Here is a 20917-nt window from a genome sequence, read left to right on the forward strand (position 1 = left end):
AAAGTTCGAGACTTCGCTCGCTCAAAAAGAAAAAAAGGTTTGAGACTAGCAAAGGGGCCCATGCCATTATTCAACGAGAGTGAGATATACGGAGAAAATTTATTTATTTATTGTGCGGTAATACGACTGAGAGTATCCACAGAAAAATCTCTAAATTTTAGCTAAAATAGCTAGAAAGTCATTATAGCCAGCAATATTTTCTATACTTTGGCTCATCTCTAATATTTTATTATGAGATTTTCTATTTAAACCTCATATTTCTCTTAGTTCACCCCAACTTTTAATTTAAATTTTTAGAATTTCTAATAAAATCTCACTATCTTCCCAAACTACCCTTAAATACACCCCAAGCTGAAAAATTAAGAAATAAAAGATATTTTCTATTTAAACCCCACACTTTTCTTTATTTACCCTCAATACTTAAAACATTAAACAATATTTGTAGTAGACATGAGATTTTGTTATTTTTACAAGCTGTTTTTATCATGTGATTAGATCATATGGGAAATTGTAGTTTGTTATGGAGGTCTAAACAGAGAAACCATATATAACATCAAATACTGTTGAAGGGATTGCCAAAAAAAAAAAAATCAAATAGCAATTTGAAAAACCTATGCTGAAAAATTTATCTCCAGCCTAGATGCCCCAAATTATAAACAGATAAAGGTAATGTGGAGGGCAACACCTTGATGAGCGTCAACAAATCTCAGCCATGGGTATTAACAGCTTCCTAGGCCAAGTTCTTCGGGATTGGAAGATCCATGTCCCAAGCCTTCCGGGCAGCATACCTTAGAAGCCTAATAGTGGTTACATTGGCATCCCACAAGGACAAATGCTTGTAAGGCAAATTGTGCTTCTTGCATAGGTCATTCTAAAACTTAATATGAAAGAGTGGTGGGATGTGTGGGGTGTGTGTATAGATGTAATAGGTAGGGTTAAGTATTAAATTGGATGACCTTTTTTGTCTTTTTACACAATAATAAAACTTACAGCTTAATGATTTAAGTATTTGGGATGAACAAAGAGAAGTGTGGGGTTTAAATAGAAAATCACTTTATTATTTCTCTCTCATCCTCTCTAAATTAAAATTCCATTAAAAGATCAAAAAGTAATAGGTGAGAGAGGGTTGTGTGCTTAGGGAGAGAGGAGAGGAAGAAATGGAGAACCTCTCAATTTCTCTCTCCTCCTCTCCAAATGTAGAGAGCCACCAAACTTAAATAAGAAGTTCTCCAAAATAGAGAATCAAATAGCAAGTTTGCTAGATCTGCGTTTTGTTCTTATTTTAGCTAAAATGGCTAAGGATCAGAGTATAGCAACTCTGCTGGAGATGCTCACGACTTTAACCAATGTGTACTTTCACTATCATTCTTAATACTAGACACGTGTTTATTGGCATAACTATAATTAACTTTTTGCTTTGTATTTATGGAACTATGGTTTATGTCAATATACACGTGTCAAAAATACTCTTATGGGTTAATGTCAATAAGGGGTAATTTGATGAACTTTCAAAAATGGTATTGGTGCACCATGAGCCCAACTTCCAAGATTGAAAAATAAAGGAGAATTGACTTCTATAGCCCAAAAGTGCAAAAAAAATTTGAAAACGAAAGAGGAGAGAGTATAAAGGTGGTGGCAATGGAGGCTGACAAGATCACGCAATGAACATGATTGCTTGCTACAATTATGGGATTCACATGATTAGTCGGACAGATGATAATCTTGAAAACTTGAGCAACTCACCTTTAAGAGCAATGTCTTGAAATAATTCATCGCCGTAATATTGTAGATAAGTTAATGGCACTAAACCATTAACTTATCGTATAAATTTCGATTTTATTCACGCTTTTTCATTTCTCGACGTAAACTTTGCAGTAAGGCTCTATCCGTCCAAACCTTTGGTTCCCTATAATCCCCTTTCAAATTTGAGCATAGTATAGCTCAACAACACTTCATGACAAATTAAAAGGGAAGTGTCTTAATATATAGCTAATATTTTGTTGATGTATTACATGTATGGTATGGTCGATCTTTAGTAATATTGATCAAACATGTAATATCGATCAAACATTTGACAACGTATTAGGTACAGTAATTTGGTATCGACAATGTATCAGATATTGTAAATTGATAATGTACCAGATACTGTAAATTGGTATCAACAATGTATCAGGAATTGTAGATTGGTATCAATAATGCACAAAGTATTGTAGATTGATATCAAGTACCAGATAATCACCTGTGCAAGAGAAAATGTAGGGTAGGTATCATTTTATTGTTAAACCCATGTGACACTTACCTATTAGCAAATTGATTGTTTTTCACCAGGTGACTCAATTTGAGATGCAGTGGATTCGTATTGAACATCAAAGTTTGGCATAGACAAGACCTCCAATAGTCACTTATTGGAATTGAGCCTTGTGTTGTATTGGCAAATTGGCAATTGGCAATTGCTTATGACCCTCCTAGTCTCCTAGACGAGGCCTAAGAATTAAGTTGATACCAAAGTATAAAAATTTAAAACTGTTTTTGGACCCAGTATTGACTTATTCACGAAGGCTCTTATCATCAACGGACCTACATGAATAAATGAACATCTTTTAAAAAAAGTTTAGGCGTTTGGTAAATTGTAGAAAAACTGCAAGTGTTTGGACCTTTTAGTGTGTATAATGACAAAGAAGGACATGAAGATGAAACTGGCAAAATTAAAATTAAAAACACCAATCTCTCTCTCTCTCCCCTAGCCTTCCAGATGTCTAAAAACTCAATCCAAACCCAGATCAAGAGAGCTTTGAGATGGTCCTTTGCTCTATGTATGTGAGTGGGATTGTAAGATTGGATTTTATTTTGGTGGGAAGCATTTTCTTTTGGGCATGACGGAAAAGCCTGTGTTACATGGTTTGGTAGTTGGTAAAATCATTGAAGTTATGGTATATGTTTACAGAGTTATTCATTGCTCTCAAATCTTAGATTTTTAACTATTCTTCAAGGTTGTAGGGGCTTCTTCTTCGCTTGAGTATGAATTCTTCTTCGGATCTTCTTCTCCTTCTCTGTGCATTTTGATTCGAAGAGTTGCCAAGGATTGTCCATTATAGTCTCACTAAAACAATGATTTTTTGTTTTCCAAGTTTACCCTTATTAAATGTATTATTATTATTTTAATAACAAGCTAATTTTTTTTTACAACTTTCTTACCACCTTGTTAAAAAAATAAAATAAGAAAATAAAAACTAATTTTTTTTTGCAAAGAGAACGTGTGTTTTGTTAAAAACAAAATAAAGATGATAACAACATCTTGAAACAAACTTTATTTTTAAAGAAAAAAAAATGACGTTTTTTTAATTATATAAAATTATTATTTAATTTTTAATAATGTGCTAAAGAAGTGAAACAAAATTTGAATAAATTGAAGGAAATATAAAAGCTAATATATTTTAAAAGGGTAAACTTGGAAAACAAAAACTAACTTGTGTGATGCATTAATGACATTGTTTTAAGTGTAAGGAAAATGACACTTGTTTGGATTTCCCAGCTTTGAAAGCTGCCTTCTCCCTGCTTTGGAAAACAGCGGTCTTGACCGCAATTTTTAAAAAAAGCTGATTCTTGCTGTTTACCAAACACCTTAGTTTTGGAAATATTTTTTTAAAGCTGCTTTTTAAAAAATTTAAGCACTCCCAAACGCTACCTAAACATTGCCAACTTAGTCAGCCAAAATATTGTAGCAAATTTCCTCTAATTATGCAATGATTATTATTTTATTTTTTTTTCTTTTGAATATGGCATTGGCAGCTTCAAATACACGTGGATGGAGTTGATCTTGATGATAACGAAACCAACGATGATTGGACCATAGTTGGAGTTCACCAAACAAAGAGAAAAAGAACAAAGAAAACTGACATGATTGGAGTTTACCTCTTGCTCTACTTGTATAGTTGTAGCCATTTATTTGTTTGGAAAATGCTAAGACACCAACCTTTTCTTTTTCTTTTCTTTTTGTGTCTGAAACTGAAAGCAAAGCACTCATATTAAACACTCAAGAAAGAGGCAAAGTCAACACAAAATAAAGAATGACCCAATTCGATACAGCCAACATACTTAAAGACAAAAATCCAGAAGAAAGCAAAGTATTAGTACTAAGCCTTGATTGAGTACTAACTACTTTTTTTGGGATAAAAACGAGATATTATACTTTAATCTAATCTAGACTATGGACGAGGGAGATTTGAACTCGGGTGCAGCATGAGAAGTACATATGCTCTAATCAACTTGACTAAGCACATATTTCTTGAGTGCTAATTAATTAAGCAAAGACAAAACTGAATTTCTCGATCCGTTTGTCATATGTTATCTTAATTCTATGAATTGGAACTATTTTTCCTTTCCTTCTTTATTATAATCAGAATATTCATGAAGTGGAAGTTGGAAACGGTCCATTTATACGTACTCCTTAATTTATGATCTGATCTGATCTGACTTTTATGTTTTGTTTTTCTTATAGCAAAATGAAAATACAAAAAATCATGAGACACCAACAATTATACGTACTACAAATAATGCTGAGGGAGAAGAACATTAAAATATATAGCTGAAGATTCGTCGTGCGATCACATAGCTGAACTGAATACATAGCTGAAAACGAGAGAATAAATCCCAAATCAGATTCCCTTGTAACTCTAGAAGCTAATAATTCTGTGTGTATGTATGCTATGGTGTGCATATATATTATATCCTAGATTTGTAGTTTCTCCAAGATTGTAAGCAAAAGAGAAAATCACCTAACCTATTGGGTATCGGGGCCAAGTCCGACTAGACTCCTACCAACCAAATATTTTGCAAAGTCAAAGTTGGCTTTTACTTGGTTATCAAATATTCTAATTTATATACGCAAGTGGGAAGGTGTAGTTTTCTTATTATATTCACACTTGCGTCTTACTGTATTTTTATATATATGCAAAATCCATGCACAGCCAGTAGTATATATCCGAGGACCTTTTTATTCAGGAATGCATAGGGCTCATTCAACATTTTTAGGTCTTCATTCTTGGATCAATATTGAAAAAATTTAAATAAACCGTAAATTATTAAGACATCTAATTGTGATATAATAAATTGACGAATATGGTGCTTTCTAAGAATCACTAATATGATTACCCCATTTAAACAAGATTTGGGTGTTTTATGGATGATCTATGAATCAAAAGTTTACGAATAGAGGGTTCTTATCAATGAAATATAATGCATCTCAATTGAAGTTCCTTGAAGAGATGACGCATTAAAAACCCTCAATTTCATTCAATTTTCTTCAACTACATTTAAGGCTCTAGAGGACCATTATACGCCTTAAATAATTAATCATGAAATTTTCTTGATGGATATTGTCTTTAACAAAAGATATCACATCCTGCACAGAGAATATATATACATTTTATGTTGAGGTTTTGACATCCTACCCACATTTACGTTGAAGAGTCTTACTTAAAACGATATCGACATTGACTCAAATTGAAAAACCATTGCATCGTGTCAATTTGATTACCGCAAATAAATCACATATGTAGGGAAAATTTTCCCAACAGACACCACCTTGCATTTATGGATATGCCCCCTATGCTTTCAAAATAGTCTCAAATTACCATATGTTCTTTGAAATATTCTTAATATACCACCTATACTTTCACTAAGTGTCTCGCGTAAGTGATTCCATCAGATTTGAGAGAAGTTCCATTAGCTGATGTGGCCCCCACTTCTTTTCAATCTCTTAATAAGGGAGAGGAAAGGGTTAGTCAGGTTGAGAAAAAGTGGGGAAGTTGGGAGAAAAATGTTAGGTTGAGGGAATTTCAGGGTTGGGAATCTCTGAAAAAAAGGGCTCGAATCTTTGAATAGGGAGGAAGGTTGCTTTTTCTCTGTGTGAATACTGACTATGTCAATGTGTTGGGTTATCTGGGAAGGGGGTTGCATGATTTACTCAAAAATCTTTGAAAACTGTTTGGCGTTGGACTTTAAGGTGGAGGTTCATATTTGGGAGAATCTAGAGGTTCATATTTGGGAGAAAATGAGGAATTTGATTTGGGGATTTCATATTTGGGAGAAGAAGGAATAGGGTTCATTCCCCCTTTTCTCCCAAATTCTCCCTTTTCTCAACCTGACTAACCCTTCATCTCCATTGTTAAGAGATTGAAAAGAAGTGGGGGCCACATCAGCTAACGGAACTTATCTCAAATTTGACGGAATCGCTTACGTGAGACACTTAATGAAAGTATAGGTGGTATATTGAGACATTTCAAAGAACATGTGGTAATTTGAGACTATTTTGAAAGTATAGGGGGCATATCCATAAATAAGCCTTAGATTAATTTAGAGTGATTTTAAACTATCACTTGTATACAAAATAAAAAAAAATAAAAAAAATTATAGCCAGAGCATTGAAAGTCCAATTCTAATGCCGCATGCTCTCCAAAACTTGGAAAAGATATTTTCCATTGAAAAGTTATAATCAATTACAATTCTACAAAAAGCTAGACCCATTTATTTGATTTCCATTCAATTTAAATTTAAGATCAAAATATTAAAGTTTCTAATGATGGCAGCGAGGGTGGTGGTGGTGGGATGGTGTTGATTTGAATGACTATGGCAAGGTGGTGGTGACATAGTGGTGATACCCATGATAATCAAAATCCACCACTTTTTGTATTTCCTTTAAAGTCAATGATTTTTTAAATTATAGAGTCTTTTAAAGTCATGATTGAATATATCTAAATTTGAATGAATTTTAAAAAATCGAGATTAAATACACTCAGAATTTTATATCATAATTGAATATCCTTAAACTTTTAAACATTTAAAAAATCTTTTAAAATCTCAATTGAATACACCGCCTTAGTTTTACTTATTCAGAAATTTAAGAAACAAAAACTAATTGTTGTTAGCTTTTTATTATTATCATTTTGCTAAAGAAAAATTTGGCCTTTTAAGGTCTCTCCCCTGTGGATTAAGTCGCCCCTCATATCCCCTTCTAGTAGACTTAAAAGAATTTTTATTGGTTTTGGTAAGTGGTGGTGGTGGTGGTTGGATTCTTAAGAGTGTCGATATTGTATTCCATACAAGTTACTTCATTTATCAAAAGAAACAACAAAAAATAAACATTTTATACCTCAGACTGGACCCCAACAAGAAAGAGGGTGAGAGGGAAAAAAAAATACTCAAAAAATAAATGAAGAATGCTTCTTCTTAGGAGATAGGTATAAAAAATAATAATAAGAAAAGAGTTTCGTGGAAAGCGAAGTTTCGATGTATAACACCACTAGCAAACAACGAGTATGATTTTGGTTGACGCAGTTAAAGTTGGGCGCTTTGACCAAATGCACAGGTTTTGGCTTCACTTGATGTTCTACCGTATGAATAGTTGGAAGACTGTCATGTATAATTATAAAAAAGCTTGCGCTGTAAGCAATAACAGAGAGCATAAATGTGCTTGAAACAGCTCAAACTCATAGTGCGTTCATTGAGGTGCAATTAGTCAAAAGCACCTCGAAAATCCCAGAAGCTAGTTCCGTGACTTTAAGCCTTCAAGATACCCCTTTAGGGGTTTTGGCCTTTGGTAAAGTAACTGTCTAAAATATCTCATTTTTCTTGCTCTGTTTTCTGTTTTTGGCATATGGGTTGTAGTGGTACTTTCTGTTACTGCTATAAATGTATTCGTTCTATTGGGTTTCGCGATGGTACTTTGCCACTGTGTTGTTAATGATGGCCTCGATGGTTTGGATTGGCAGAGAGCCTCTGATTTTATGGATGCACGGAGTTGCAGAGATTTGATTCTGTCAGTAACGGAACAAAGTTTCAGCCTTTTTTGTTCTTTTTGGACCCATCATAGGCCATAAACATCTTCTACCAACTTTTTAGTTTTGGTTTTGCCTCTTGAAGGAAAACAAGAAATTACCCTTTTTCTAGTCTTCTGGGATCGTTTTGTTTGCTTGTTTGTTTGTGGTTGAAGTTTTGTTTTTTCTTTTTTTTCCTAACGAAATTTGCTGTCGGAAGCGGATTTTTCCTTGTTAAAGTAATGGATTTTGTACTTTGTGGAATTAAATAGCTGCTAGATTCGCTGATTCTTAATTGAGGACCTTCACCAATTCACTTTGTGGGATCTAAACATTCTGGCCTCGGGTGATCTACTGTTACAGTCTGCTTTTGTCCGACTTTCAACGAAACTAACACAGATTTGTAACTTCTTAATCTTCTTAATTCTGCGCACTCTCTGTTGTTGAGTGCTTTGGGGAAAAGACACATGTGTAATGTTGAATCTTTGGAAGTATAGTTTTTGTGTCTTCTGTTGAATCTCTGTTGTCAATCAATGCATTTCAGGAAGGAGATGCCGTGTCAATCCTCTGCTGTAATTTTTTAATTTCAGGCCTGCTTGTAGATGTGGAATTAGTCATGTCCCGAATGAACTCCCTTTTAAATTATCATTTTGTTGGTCTCAGATCCTTAGCTGGTTCTTTTATACCGCCAGCTCAACTTTGCCGGCTTGGCTTTTAAGCTTCTGATTTTTTCCACTAACAGACTTGTTCTTATGCAGGTGCAGATTGAGGTATAAGTACTCAAGCATAGAGCATCTGAATACTGAGACAAATTCTTGTGGTTTGTAATATGGCCGGAGGAAATGGTGTCAATGGTGGTACACCTCAAGAGCATGAGGAGACCACTTTGAAAAACCAAGTAGAAGAGAAAAGCTCTGGCACGAACGGGGACCATCAAGGCTCAGACAAGAGCAATGGAGATGAGAAAAATGAAAAAATTCCATTTTTCAAGCTATTCTCATTTGCGGATAAGACTGATTATATCTTGATGCTCTTCGGCACAATTGGTGCCATTGGGAATGGATCATGTATGCCCCTCATGACGATATTGTTTGGGGAGATGATTAATTCTTTTGGAAATAATCAAAACAATGCAGACATAGTTAGTGTTGTTTCCAAGGTAAAGTTATGCTGCACAAGCTTAGATTTAATCTTCATCACCAGAAAAACTTTTAGTTTAACTTTTTCAGTTACACTATAAACTCCTTTTATGAGGTGAAATATGTAAGTTCCAGAAAATCCCATTGATTTCTGGAGCTCATGTGTGTGTGTGTGTTTTTTTTTTCCTTCTATTTTTTGTATTCAATTTTTTTCAGGGTATTCATTTCATAATTATAACATACTCTCTTCCTCTATTGATTTTCTAAGTTGTTAATGTGAACATGTTGATAATCACTTACTTATCTTGGGAAATTTTAGGTCTCTCTAAAATTTGTCTATTTGGCCATTGGGGCAGCTGTGGCAGCAACTCTTCGTAAGTACATCATAATCACATAATTTTTTAATGCATAGAGAAATTCTTCTATATATCAGGTGTGTGAACTGATAAACCTTGTATTTCTTGTTCATCAGAGGTCGCTTGCTGGATGGTAACAGGGGAAAGGCAAGCTGCAAGGATAAGGGGTTTGTATTTGAAAACAATATTGAGACAAGATGTTGGTTTCTTTGATATGGAAACAAACACTGGAGAGGTCGTTGGGAGAATGTCTGGCGACACTGTTCTCATACAAGATGCCATGGGTGAGAAGGTACTCTGCTGGCCACACAATTACCAAAACAAAAAAAAATCACACCAGGAAGAATAGAAACCTTGAAATTTGTTCTTATAATGCAACCATGGGGTTATATACGTGTGCTTGTTTGTGCAGGTTGGAAAATTTGTACAGCTGCTTTCAACATTCCTCGGAGGGTTTATAATAGCATTCATCAAAGGGTGGCTTCTTACCCTTGTCATGTTGTCCTCTATTCCTCTGCTTGTGGCATCTGGTGCAGCTATGTCCATCATTATAACCAAGATGGCAACCCGTGGACAAAGTGCTTATGCAAAAGCATCAAATGTAGTTGAACAGACGATAGGCTCCATTAGAACCGTATGTCACATTTGCCTTAGAACTATTGGAACAATTGCTGTTTATTTGACCAAGAGTATGATGTTTGCCATTTTTTTTATATAGGTTGCATCCTTTACCGGCGAGAAGCAAGCTATAACAAGTTACAACAAATATCTTGGAGATGCTTACAGATCAGGTGTTCATGAAGGTATAGCTGCCGGAGTAGGTCTTGGCATGGTTATGCTAGTTGTGTTCAGTTCTTATGCCTTGGCTGTATGGTTTGGTTCAAGAATGATAAGGGACAAAGGATATTCCGGGGGTGATGTGTTGAATGTGATTATTGCTGTTTTGACTGGATCCATGTAAGCTCCATTCTTAATTTTTTCTTTTTGCTATTATAGTACCTGTGCTATCAAACCTTCTTTCCTTTATGCTTGAATTTAGATACCCACACACATATGCAAGTGCATATATAAAAGTGAATCTTTTGGTTTTTTTTTTTTTCTCTTAGAAAAGCTTATATCTTGCTTTTGGAATTTGGATGAGTCAGGTCTCTGGGGCAGGCATCACCGTGCTTGAGTGCGTTTGCTGCTGGTCAAGCTGCAGCATTTAAGATGTTTGAGACTATCAGTAGGAAGCCAGAGATTGATGCTTATGACGAAAGAGGAAGGACATTGGATGACATTCGTGGAGATATAGAGTTGAGAGAGGTTTATTTCAGTTATCCAGCCAGACCAGAAGAACAAATATTCGACGGGTTCTCCCTTTATATCCCTAGTGGCACCACCGCAGCTTTGGTTGGACAAAGTGGAAGTGGGAAGTCAACAGTCATCAGTCTGATAGAGAGATTTTATGATCCACGAGCTGGTGAAGTTTTGATAGATGGTATAAACCTAAAAGAATTTCAGCTCAAATGGATTCGGAATAAAATTGGTCTTGTCAGCCAGGAACCTGTACTGTTTGCATCAAGCATTAAGGAAAATATTGCCTATGGAAAGGATGGTGCTACCCTTGAAGAGATAAAAGCGGCAGCTGAACGTGCAAATGCTGCTAAATTTATTGATAAACTGCCTCAGGTTCTAATTAAGCTGTAACTCAGTTTTACTGAACTTTGTAATTGTATGCATGATCATAAGAATATGAGTTCACTTTGGACTTTCATATTTCGTGTTCAGGGGGTTGACACCATGGTCGGTGAGCATGGGACTCAGCTGTCTGGTGGGCAGAAGCAGAGAATTGCTATAGCAAGAGCAATTTTGAAAGATCCACGAATATTACTTCTGGATGAAGCTACAAGTGCACTTGATGCAGAATCTGAGAGGATAGTTCAAGAAGCATTGGATAGGATTATGGTGAACCGAACAACTGTTATTGTTGCTCATCGTTTGAGCACAGTGAGGAATGCAGATACAATTGCTGTCATTCATAAAGGAAAGATGGTTGAAAAAGGTATGCATAGCAGATTATTTTTATTCTTGTGCTAGAGCAATAGAAAGCATATATTTCCCATTCCAACCCATTGGTTGGAGATGTTGCAGCCAAATTATTCTGTTCTGTTCACACTCTCTCATAATTTCTGCACAATCAACTCTGATTATTTCATGACATGTATGGGTAGACATATCATATCAATTAACTATATGTTTGTCAATTTATCAGGTTCGCACTCAGAGTTGCTCAAGGATCCTGAAGGAGCATACTCTCAACTTATACGCTTGCAAGAAAACAATCAATCAGAACAAACAGCAGAAGCTCAAAACAAATCTGAAATAACTACGGAATCTTTTAGACAGTCGAGTCAAAGGATGTCGTTAGTAAGATCCATAAGTCGGAACTCCTCTGTAGGAAATAGCAGCCGCCACTCATTTTCAGTCTCATTTGGTTTACCCACAGGACTTGGTAGCATGGGTAGTGTAAGGGACAATACAATGGCAGACCCAGAAGCCCCTGCCAAGGAATTAGAGCAACCTCCAAAGATCTCACTTCGCCGCCTTGCTGCCCTCAACAAGCCCGAGATTCCAGTGCTTCTTATTGGGACTGTAGCTGCAATGGGAAATGGTGTTATACTTCCAATTTTTGGTGTGCTTATTTCCAGGGTAATAAAGACTTTCTATGAACCACCTCATGAACAAAAGAAAGATTCAGAGTTTTGGGCATTAATGTTTATTACCCTTGGTTTGGCATCATTACTAGCGATCCCAGGACGAGGATATTTCTTTTCTGTTGCTGGTAGTAAGCTAATTGAACGTATCAGGCTGATGTGTTTTGAGAAAGTGGTTAACATGGAGGTTGGGTGGTTTGATGAGCCTGAGAACTCAAGTGGTGCCATTGGTGCAAGGCTCTCAGCAGATGCGGCAACAGTGCGAGCCCTAGTTGGAGATGCACTAGCTCAAATAGTTAATAGCATTGCGACCGCAATTGCAGGTTTGGTCATTGCTTTTGTTGCATGTTGGCAGCTGGCATTTATTATCCTCGCATTGATTCCTCTTATTGGAGTTAATGGATATGTTCAAGCAAAATTCATGAGAGGATTCAGCGCAGATGCAAAGGTATGATCTAAAGGTCCCTGAAAGTAAAATCTGTAATTTACGTACAGTCAGAGATTATCTATATTTCTGAATTACAAGGACATTTCATAACTTGTGAATTCAAATTCTTTCTTTCTTATATGTTTCATCAAGATGTATAATTAAATGGTTGCAGATGATGTATGAGGAAGCAAGCCAAGTTGCTAATGACGCAGTTGGGAGCATAAGAACAGTTGCTTCTTTCTGTGCTGAAGAAAAGGTAATGGAACTATACAGAAGGAAATGTGAAGGTCCTACAGCGGCAGGAAAAAGACAAGGCTTGATCAGTGGATTAGGATTTGGGATATCTTTCTTCTTCCTGTTTTGTGTCTATGCAACCAGTTTCTATGCAGGAGCTAAACTTGTTGAGGCTGGAAAAACGACATTTGCTGACGTTTTCCAAGTAATTATTCCCTCCATATCTATCAATGCCAATCCTAAAGTTTTGGAAACATGCAGAATTGGCATCTGACCTGATTCATTGCCTACCAATTTTTTTGACACCAAAGCATGTAGTTGAATATCATATGTGTGTTTGGCTTGCAGGTTTTCTTTGCTTTGACCATGGCAGCTACGGGAATTTCTCAGTCAAGCTCCTTTGCCCCAGATACTAACAAAGCCAGGATTGCTGCTGCTTCCATATTTGCAATAATAGACCGTAAGTCAAAGATAGACCCAAGTGACGAGTCAGGTGTGAAATTGGATAATGTAAAGGGAGAGATTGAGCTTCGCCATGTAAGCTTTACATATGCATCTAGGCCAGATGTACAGATTTTCCGAGACCTCAGTTTAACTATTCATTGTGGCAAGGTAAAAATTTCATCATTGAATTGGGTTTCAATTTATTTTTTATTTAAATTTGATGACACATTGATAAAGTTTAAGTTTTAATGTTGTGGCTGTGTTTGTGAATCTCTTTTGCAGACAGTTGCCCTGGTTGGAGAAAGTGGGAGTGGAAAATCCACAGTGGTAGCATTGTTGCAAAGATTTTATAATCCGGATTCAGGTCATATCACACTTGATGGAACTGAACTTGGGAAATTTCAATTGAAATGGTTGAGGCAGCAGATGGGGCTTGTGAGCCAAGAACCTGTTTTATTTAACGACACCATCCGTGCCAACATTGCTTATGGAAAAGATGGGGAAGCAACTGAGGCAGAAATTATAGCTGCATCAGAGTTGGCCAATGCCCACAAGTTCATTAGTAGCTTACACCAGGTTAGAACATTGATGAAGTTAATAATTTGTAGACACATACAACTAAACTGAGCTGACCTTGTGTTGTTATGAACTTATAATGTTCTTATTGCTGCAACATTAATCCTAATGCATTATGCAGGGCTATGACACCGTAGTAGGAGAACGTGGAGTGCAATTGTCTGGGGGGCAGAAGCAACGTGTAGCCATCGCGCGTGCTATCATCAAGAGCCCTAAGGTATTACTGTTGGATGAAGCTACAAGTGCACTTGATGCTGAATCTGAGAGAGTAGTTCAAGATGCATTAGACAAAGTGATGGTAAACCGGACCACGGTGGTGGTCGCCCATCGACTATCCACAATCAAGAATGCTGATGTGATTGCAGTGGTTAAAAATGGAGTTATCGTAGAGAAAGGCAAGCATGATACTTTGATTAATATCACAGATGGATTTTATGCATCCTTAGTTGCTCTTCACATTAGCGCTTCAACTACATGAGCCCCTTGCACACTTGTCTTTTCCTCTGTAATGCTTTCGTCAAAACTGCCACCTTTTCTCACCAAAGACTAGAGAGAAAATGGCATTGCCAACACTCTTTTCCAATTAGGCAAATAGTTATGTTTCTTCTTTCTGGCTTTTGTGTATTAATTTTTTGTGGTGTAATCAATGTATTTAATATATCTTCTAGTAGATGAATAAGTAGTAGGAAGACTAAAACTGCTATTTGATGTGGCATGGCAAATAGTTTTTTGTTTTGTTTTTTTAATATATAATGGTATACTTGTTTGAAAATAAATGAATTCCTCACATTTTTTAAGATTTCAGTTCGAAGTTTGTTTTTTCATTCTCAAATCCTTTCAAAATAGTTTGAGAGCAATTGCAAGTGAATTTTACTCTATTTCATGTAGTTGTCATCTCTTCTAGAAGTCACTTAAAAATAATAATAATAATAATAAAAGAGCTCTTCAGTTAAAAAAGAAAAATTGATATTTCAAAGCGTCACGTAAAATAGACATGAAATGATTGAGAAAAATGGCTCTAATTAAGTAGTTAAATAATATTAGGATATATTATCATCCATACATTTTTCGACAAAACTTGTTTTAAATTTGGCCACGTGTAAACAAGCTAATTTTAGTTCTAAAATTCACGTCATAGGTGGGTAGGTTGTAGTTTCACAAATGAATTGCAACTTATCCACTCGTTTTTGCTCAACTCCCGCTTTAATTGTCAACTCTCTCTGGTTCGGTGGCTGGCTCTCTCTCTCTCTCTCCCTCTCTCTCTCTCTGTGTCTGTGTGTGTATTAATTATTATTATTATTATTATTGGTTTTCAAGTTTCAATTCAATGTGTGGATGGATCATGTATAGTCAACAACAACCGGCCGATACCAAAATGAAACGTCACGCATGACGACCCCAAACAAAACCCATAATATCAAATTCGAATCTGTGTCATTGTCGTGAATAAACACCGGGATTATTGATGAGATGAGACGTTTAACAATACTAATTAATTTACTCTTTGCATTCCAAGCAAGCTATCTGTTTGCTTCGCTGTCCCACCGCAAATGAAAAGTCTGCTTTCCATTTCTTCCTTCCACCTTATATAATATATTATACATGATAAATAATAAATAAATGATGTGGAGTTTTGCACACTTAGTATATGTCATAATCTACTTGGACTTGTACACTGTCTACGGGACACAACACACTTTCTCAAATGTCTATTAAATTATACAAAGGATAAATTATAACAATCCATGTAAAAATGTTAAAAAAAACCATCACAACTTGCAAGAGAGTCGTCCAAAGCATACGTATTTCCTTGATCCGGGAAGCACTATCCAAAGCATGTTCAAACACTTGCTTAAAACCCTCACTCATTCCGTAACCACATTACAATGCCTTGAGGCTTGAACGGAAACACTTGTCAGGCATCCTCCTAACACTGTTCGGAAAATTAGCATCCTGAAATAGAACTATAATGCAAGTCCTAACTTTATCCTTCACACGAGCGTCCGAACAAAATACTCCTTGACTGCGAGATTTATCCACAAACTTTGCCAGTCCATTTAGACACAAGAAAAAGATTCATGTTGGGAACAACCCTCCATCAAATCACCCATATCCTTTTCCTTCAGATCCTAAATTCAGGAGGAGCACCCACCATGTTTAAAAGTTTACCAGACTCAGACAAGCAAGTAACGAAAGGTTCCATAACCATGACAGAAACTCAAAGGTTCTAGAAGAGGTCCCTTCCAACACCAATCCATAATCATCAATATGAGCATAGATGTTCAAAGGAATTATACCCAAATGCATAACAGAACCAATCCCACCATGAAGAGATTTGTGCACAAGAAGCTCCACAATATTTGCCTTGGTTGGAAAATTAGGAAACGTATTTACTTCAGATGGCAATGGAGCTTGTTCAGTTGTCCAAACTGGCTAATACTTGCCTAAAAGGCTTTCTAGACCTCAAGAACCCAAAACTACGTGGAAAATTATCCAGAGTCTTATGATTACCTAGCAGCTAGACACATGCCTATAAACACGTGTCCATTCAAGAGAAAGAGATCTCTCTTGGTGGATCCACAGAGAAACATCCACAAGCTCTGGTTTTTTAATGGCCCTGTCCACAGGAACAGACTGCAGCTAAGGGAACACAAGTATCATCCTCATGTACATTATCTTCACCAAACTATCTTAACATCGTCTGTTAAGAATTAGGATTGCCAGAAACTCTTGGGACTAACAGAAAATGTTCTCGAATTATTTATCAGAGTCTTCCCTCATACAAATTACTAGAATGCCCTAAGAGGCACAACAACACACTAGCAAAAAATTAAGCTCCCTATCTAAGAAAGCTTGGTCGACCATAACAACACAACCTATGACCTCAACCAGCTTAGCAAGAAAACTTATCCCACAAATGCAGAGGGAAGGAAATCTGACCCAACCAGCTCATTTATCCAACCTAGAATTACTAGGATTAAAACATGAGCGCCCCCTTTCAAGAGAGATGATAAGCCCTTATTGTTCCAGGGCCCATCTTCCGACACATAATCCAAATCATCCGAGTCCGAGTCCACTCAATGGAACCGGGCAGGTGACAACAATGAGTTCAATAAATAAAAAAAATTGGAAAAAAAAAATTGAAAAAGGGATAGGAATGCATGAAAAGAAAAAGGCATGAGTAACCCAATTGTGACCTCCAACCCTCATAAATAGCGAACAATCTATCTAGGATGACTCCATACATGTTTAAAGAAAGATAATAATAATAATTTGATATTTCCCAAAGAAATGGAGGCATCAAAACAATTTCCTTCAATTTATAATTTCTTAAATTTGCTTATATAAAGTCACAAAAAATCATAACAAGAACTCACAAGATAAAAGTTGACCTCATTTTTTGTTTTTGGAGAAATCTAACAAGACAAAAATAAATCAAATATAGAATAACAAAAAATAAATGAACTGCTCTTCTTGCATTTTTAGCAGCATAATTAATAATAATGCTACATATTCTTCTATCATGCCTTTTTCCCCGGATAAATAGCTAACTAATTCAATCTTTCTTGTGATATGCCTTTTTCCTTATGCAACAACTGTAAAAAGTATGACCATAATGTTATGTAAGCAATCCACGCAGTTAAAGTTGAAAGATATGAGTAGTCAATGATTCACGCTGTAGAATTTCGACTTGGATTGAGGGCTTCTATTTGAGGTTTAAGTAAATATCAAATTCTTTTCCTTAAGTTCCTTCAGCTAGCCTTTTCTTTTCGCCTAAGGTAATATAAGGTTAAACATAAATGGGAGTCCTCACCAAGATAAAATATTTTGGGTCCACGGCGACTGCCTCACTGGACTCCCCTAAGGGTTGGCCCTGCTTCCATACCAGAAAATAATTCACTTATAATGCATTAAACTAGATATCCTTGAGTATTTATATATATTTGACTGAGGCATGCCATATACGATGAAATAAGAGCTTGCGTTTGAGGCCTTTTAAAGACCATGTCACAAATCATATCCTACTCTAAGTTTTTATATGTTCTTTTTCTTCTCCGTCGCAATACATATTTTATAAATTTAAGGTGGAATAGATAATCCTAAATCCCGCTCTGTGTATATTGAAAATCAAAAGGCAAGGAAAGAATAAAGTAGTTCAATCAATATTAATCGCTCCTTAAAGATAAAGAGAACAAAACTGCTAGTCATCTTCACTCTCGTCACTATAGGAAACAAGGCCTGTCTTCGCAACAACACTGGACTTATCAGTATCACTATTAGGTGTCTTCATTACCTCTAAATTTTTGTCTGTATCTACATTTGGGGTTGTCATTGTGTTCGTGGGTTCTTCAACACCTCCCTGATCAATTTTAGCTTTCTTTGCTTGTGGCTTCACCTTAATAATCATACCTAATGGACGAGGAGGTGGATTCCTCTTCCCAGCTGATTTCTGTTCCTGCAAGCAGAAGGTTTTATTCAGAAATGTGAACTAACACTTCCAACCATCATAATCGCCACAAAACAGTGGGAGATGGTATCTCTCCTCGCTCACTCTCATATTCCTCATATTGAGATACCAACCTGGATTATAGGAACAGAAGGTGTTTCCTGAAGCTCTTGTACAATGCTAGACTTTGCAACCACGGCTGCCTGATAAGAGCAACTGGTGTAAAAAATTCTGACGCCCAAGAAGAATTTTATCTTGAAAAACTAACTGTATGGCTATGGCCCCAATATAGTATGAGAATAATCATGCATACTTGAATTTCAACAGATGAAAGATCTTAAATCCCTGAAGCATACGCATATATGCATAAACATGCATACATAGAGGTAAGTACTAAGTATATGCTAGCCAGATGGACAGCTAACTATATTCTATAAAGTTTTGCTTCTCACGAGCTTTAAAGAAAACTTTCTCATGTGAACCGTTTTACCAAATTAAATAGAGAGCTTAAAGATAATCCAAAAAGCTTTGAAACTGCCAAATTCTAGCATACTGTCTAAGAAAAATAAATAAAGCAAAACCTTCTGAAAAGAAGTAAACCTCAAACAAAACACCTTGGAAAGTAATAGTCAAACTATTCCAAGATGGTTGGAAAACAAACCTGGAAACTCAGAAGTTGTTGGGCTTCCTCATCTGCAATCTTTCGCTCATATTCCTTCCTTGACTGAAAAACAATGTAAAGAAATAACACGTGTGATAATATGCAGTATCTCAGCTGTGCACCCAACTTGACTGTCTAACTCCTTCACCCAACAACAGTAGTTATCAATGTTTTGAAATTAAAGAAGAGAAAGTAAGACTCCAGTGAACATATCCTACTTAACTACCTCTACAAACTAGAAATTCCTATTAGGAAGTGAAAATCCATAGACACTTTATATGCAACAAGTAAATGTTTCAAATGAACTGCAAATAACACTGATGACATGGATGACTAAGAAACATGGAGTGTTGTCTCACATTCTCTAAAGTATCAAGGAACTCGGTCTCGTCATCATCCAAGGCTTTGGGTGGTCCTGCAAAGAGCTAAAAAAGTGAGTGAGCTCTGAGCACAGAGCAATAGCAAAATACTTTGCCTGTTTTTCATCAGACAAAATGCAATGGAGGCCAAAGAAAGGGTCATCTCATTTTCATACAAGTATTGAAAGAAATGAAAGTTTGAGCTTTGAGCACTCACTGTGCTTGAAACGTTCATTGAACTCTGCATCCTTCTTGTCTTTATTTTCTTTTAAAATCTGCATTGAATAGAAACAAGTTTTTTTTTCATGGGCCAAACAGATGAGAGGGATTTTAATTAAATTCAGAGAATGAAAAAAGTAGAGGAGAACCTCGAAAAGAGGTCTGTCTCTCTGGGCAGTTCCATCCTCAACCCGTTCACCCCTTGTTCTCTTGGCTTCATCCAACTGTCAAAAATCAGGGAAATGCACGCATTATCATCATAGATCAATAGGATTTTTAGGGTTTTCAGAGAGATAACAGTAGTTCCAGTACCTGTTCTTCAGAAACGAAGCTCATAAGCCGGGGCGGGCGTGTGAAATCGTCATCCATATCTCAAAATCCTAAGAAGTCACAATTCTTTTACCTTTGGCTATGAGATTTTGGGGTCTTTTGCTTCCACAACCATAAGCTTTTTCTGTTGTGTCTATTTCTATTGCCACACCTACACGCCTATAATTAACGAACAAACATTTAACAATTTTTTAAATATTTTATATTTCTTTATTCAGACATTCACCGACATTAGGCCCATTCAATCAATAATCTCCCTATTTGGATAGCTCAAACTAGCCCATTAAATTCCCCGACTTCGCTTGGGCTTTCGACTTTCCTTGGTCTCTGGACACCAGAATTTTTGTAACAAATTAATGAAAACTTTATCCTAGGTTTTTTTTTTCTTCCCAAAGTTAGGAAGGGGGAGGGTTGGGGATTGAACCTAAAATTACTGGTTTGTAAGTCAATGTCATTTTTCATTGGGTTAGATCCCGAAAACTTTACCCCTTCGGTTAAGTTCAACTTAAGCTTGAATTTGAAACTGCAATGAGATGTTATGATTCCCGTTGATTTACTTAGGCCTCAAATTAGCAGCACAACCAAATTAAACCACTTCATTTAGTGATTGGTTTACTTTGGTTTGGTTGATTTCCATTTTTAAGCATGCAACTAAAAATTCCATGTTTTCTAGGATATATCAAAGAAAACTTTATACCGACCAATAGTTTAGAGAACTTTATACCAAAAATGTGGAGAAATTTTGTGAGAGGCTGAATTCCTATAGGTTAGGGATTTTGCTTTTTAGTTGATATTATAGTCTAGGATGAAACACAATAATAAATGGTAATGACCAATTAAAAAATGTCATCATAAGAAATTAGAACATTAATACAGGAATGAGTCCGTTTATGCAGTTTTCAAATAGGCCAACTTGATCATCAAACTCTTCATAAATTGTGGTTTTGCTCCATTCATTTTTTTGTTATTATTATATAAAAACCAAAACAAACCACCCAAATTTGTTGATTTGGTCGACTTAAACGGTTTTCTGCCGACCCGAAACGTACTAGGAAAATTTTATCTACAAGTCATTGTGAATAACTTGACGCCAATAGTTAAGCTAGGGTAGAGCTTATGATGTTTAAGTGTGTGCCAATTACCGAGCTTAAGCTTCTCAGTCTGAAAGAATGGTGTTGAATCCACGAAATCACATTTTGTGTGAAAAAATGC

At 36.1% G+C, this 20917-nt stretch overlaps 2 protein-coding genes across 2 annotated transcripts; one reads left to right on the forward strand and one right to left on the reverse strand.

Annotated features, from left to right (window-relative positions):
- The first annotated feature begins 7441 nt into the window (after nt 1–7441).
- On the forward strand, nt 7442–14465 carry LOC103327260 (ABC transporter B family member 11-like). The gene is made up of 13 exons (XM_008229563.3): nt 7442–7597; nt 8573–8973; nt 9273–9327; nt 9426–9601; nt 9722–9943; nt 10028–10266; nt 10455–10980; nt 11080–11353; nt 11564–12453; nt 12608–12874; nt 13018–13281; nt 13396–13689; nt 13811–14465. Exons 2-13 carry the CDS (start codon nt 8644–8646, stop codon nt 14165–14167), a joined length of 3894 nt encoding a protein of 1297 aa, XP_008227785.2. The 5' UTR covers nt 7442–7597; nt 8573–8643; the 3' UTR covers nt 14168–14465.
- Nucleotides 14466–17784: 3319 nt separating this feature from the next.
- Nucleotides 17785–19868, reverse strand: LOC103327259 (NEFA-interacting nuclear protein). The gene is made up of 7 exons (XM_008229562.3): nt 19688–19868; nt 19525–19599; nt 19374–19431; nt 19157–19212; nt 18798–18860; nt 18271–18339; nt 17785–18145 (listed from the first exon to the last, which is right to left on the reverse strand). Exons 1-7 carry the CDS (start codon nt 19742–19744, stop codon nt 17891–17893), a joined length of 633 nt encoding a protein of 210 aa, XP_008227784.1. The 5' UTR covers nt 19745–19868; the 3' UTR covers nt 17785–17890.
- Nucleotides 19869–20917: the final 1049 nt, after the last annotated feature.

The sequence above is a fragment of the Prunus mume genome, linkage group LG4 (assembly GCF_029339155.1).
Source record: "Prunus mume cultivar Tortuosa linkage group LG4, ASM2933915v1, whole genome shotgun sequence".
Classification (NCBI taxonomy): domain Eukaryota; kingdom Viridiplantae; phylum Streptophyta; class Magnoliopsida; order Rosales; family Rosaceae; genus Prunus; species Prunus mume.

Excerpts from the sequence above, each read along its gene's own strand:
- LOC103327259 (XM_008229562.3), bottom strand. The coding sequence starts at position 19,744 with ATGGATGACGATTTCACACGCCCGCCCCGGCTTATGAGCTTCGTTTCT. Across the intron at positions 18,340-18,797 it reads AACAACTTCTGAGTTTCCAG|GCAGCCGTGGTTGCAAAGTC; the intron begins GTTTGTTTTCCA and ends TGCTCTTATCAG. Across the intron at positions 18,146-18,270 it reads CTTCTGTTCCTATAATCCAG|GAACAGAAATCAGCTGGGAA; the intron begins GTTGGTATCTCA and ends TTCTGCTTGCAG.
- LOC103327260 (XM_008229563.3), top strand. The coding sequence starts at position 8,644 with ATGGCCGGAGGAAATGGTGTCAATGGTGGTACACCTCAAGAGCATGAG. Across the intron at positions 9,602-9,721 it reads AAGATGCCATGGGTGAGAAG|GTTGGAAAATTTGTACAGCT; the intron begins GTACTCTGCTGG and ends TTGTTTGTGCAG. Across the intron at positions 12,454-12,607 it reads GATTCAGCGCAGATGCAAAG|ATGATGTATGAGGAAGCAAG; the intron begins GTATGATCTAAA and ends AAATGGTTGCAG.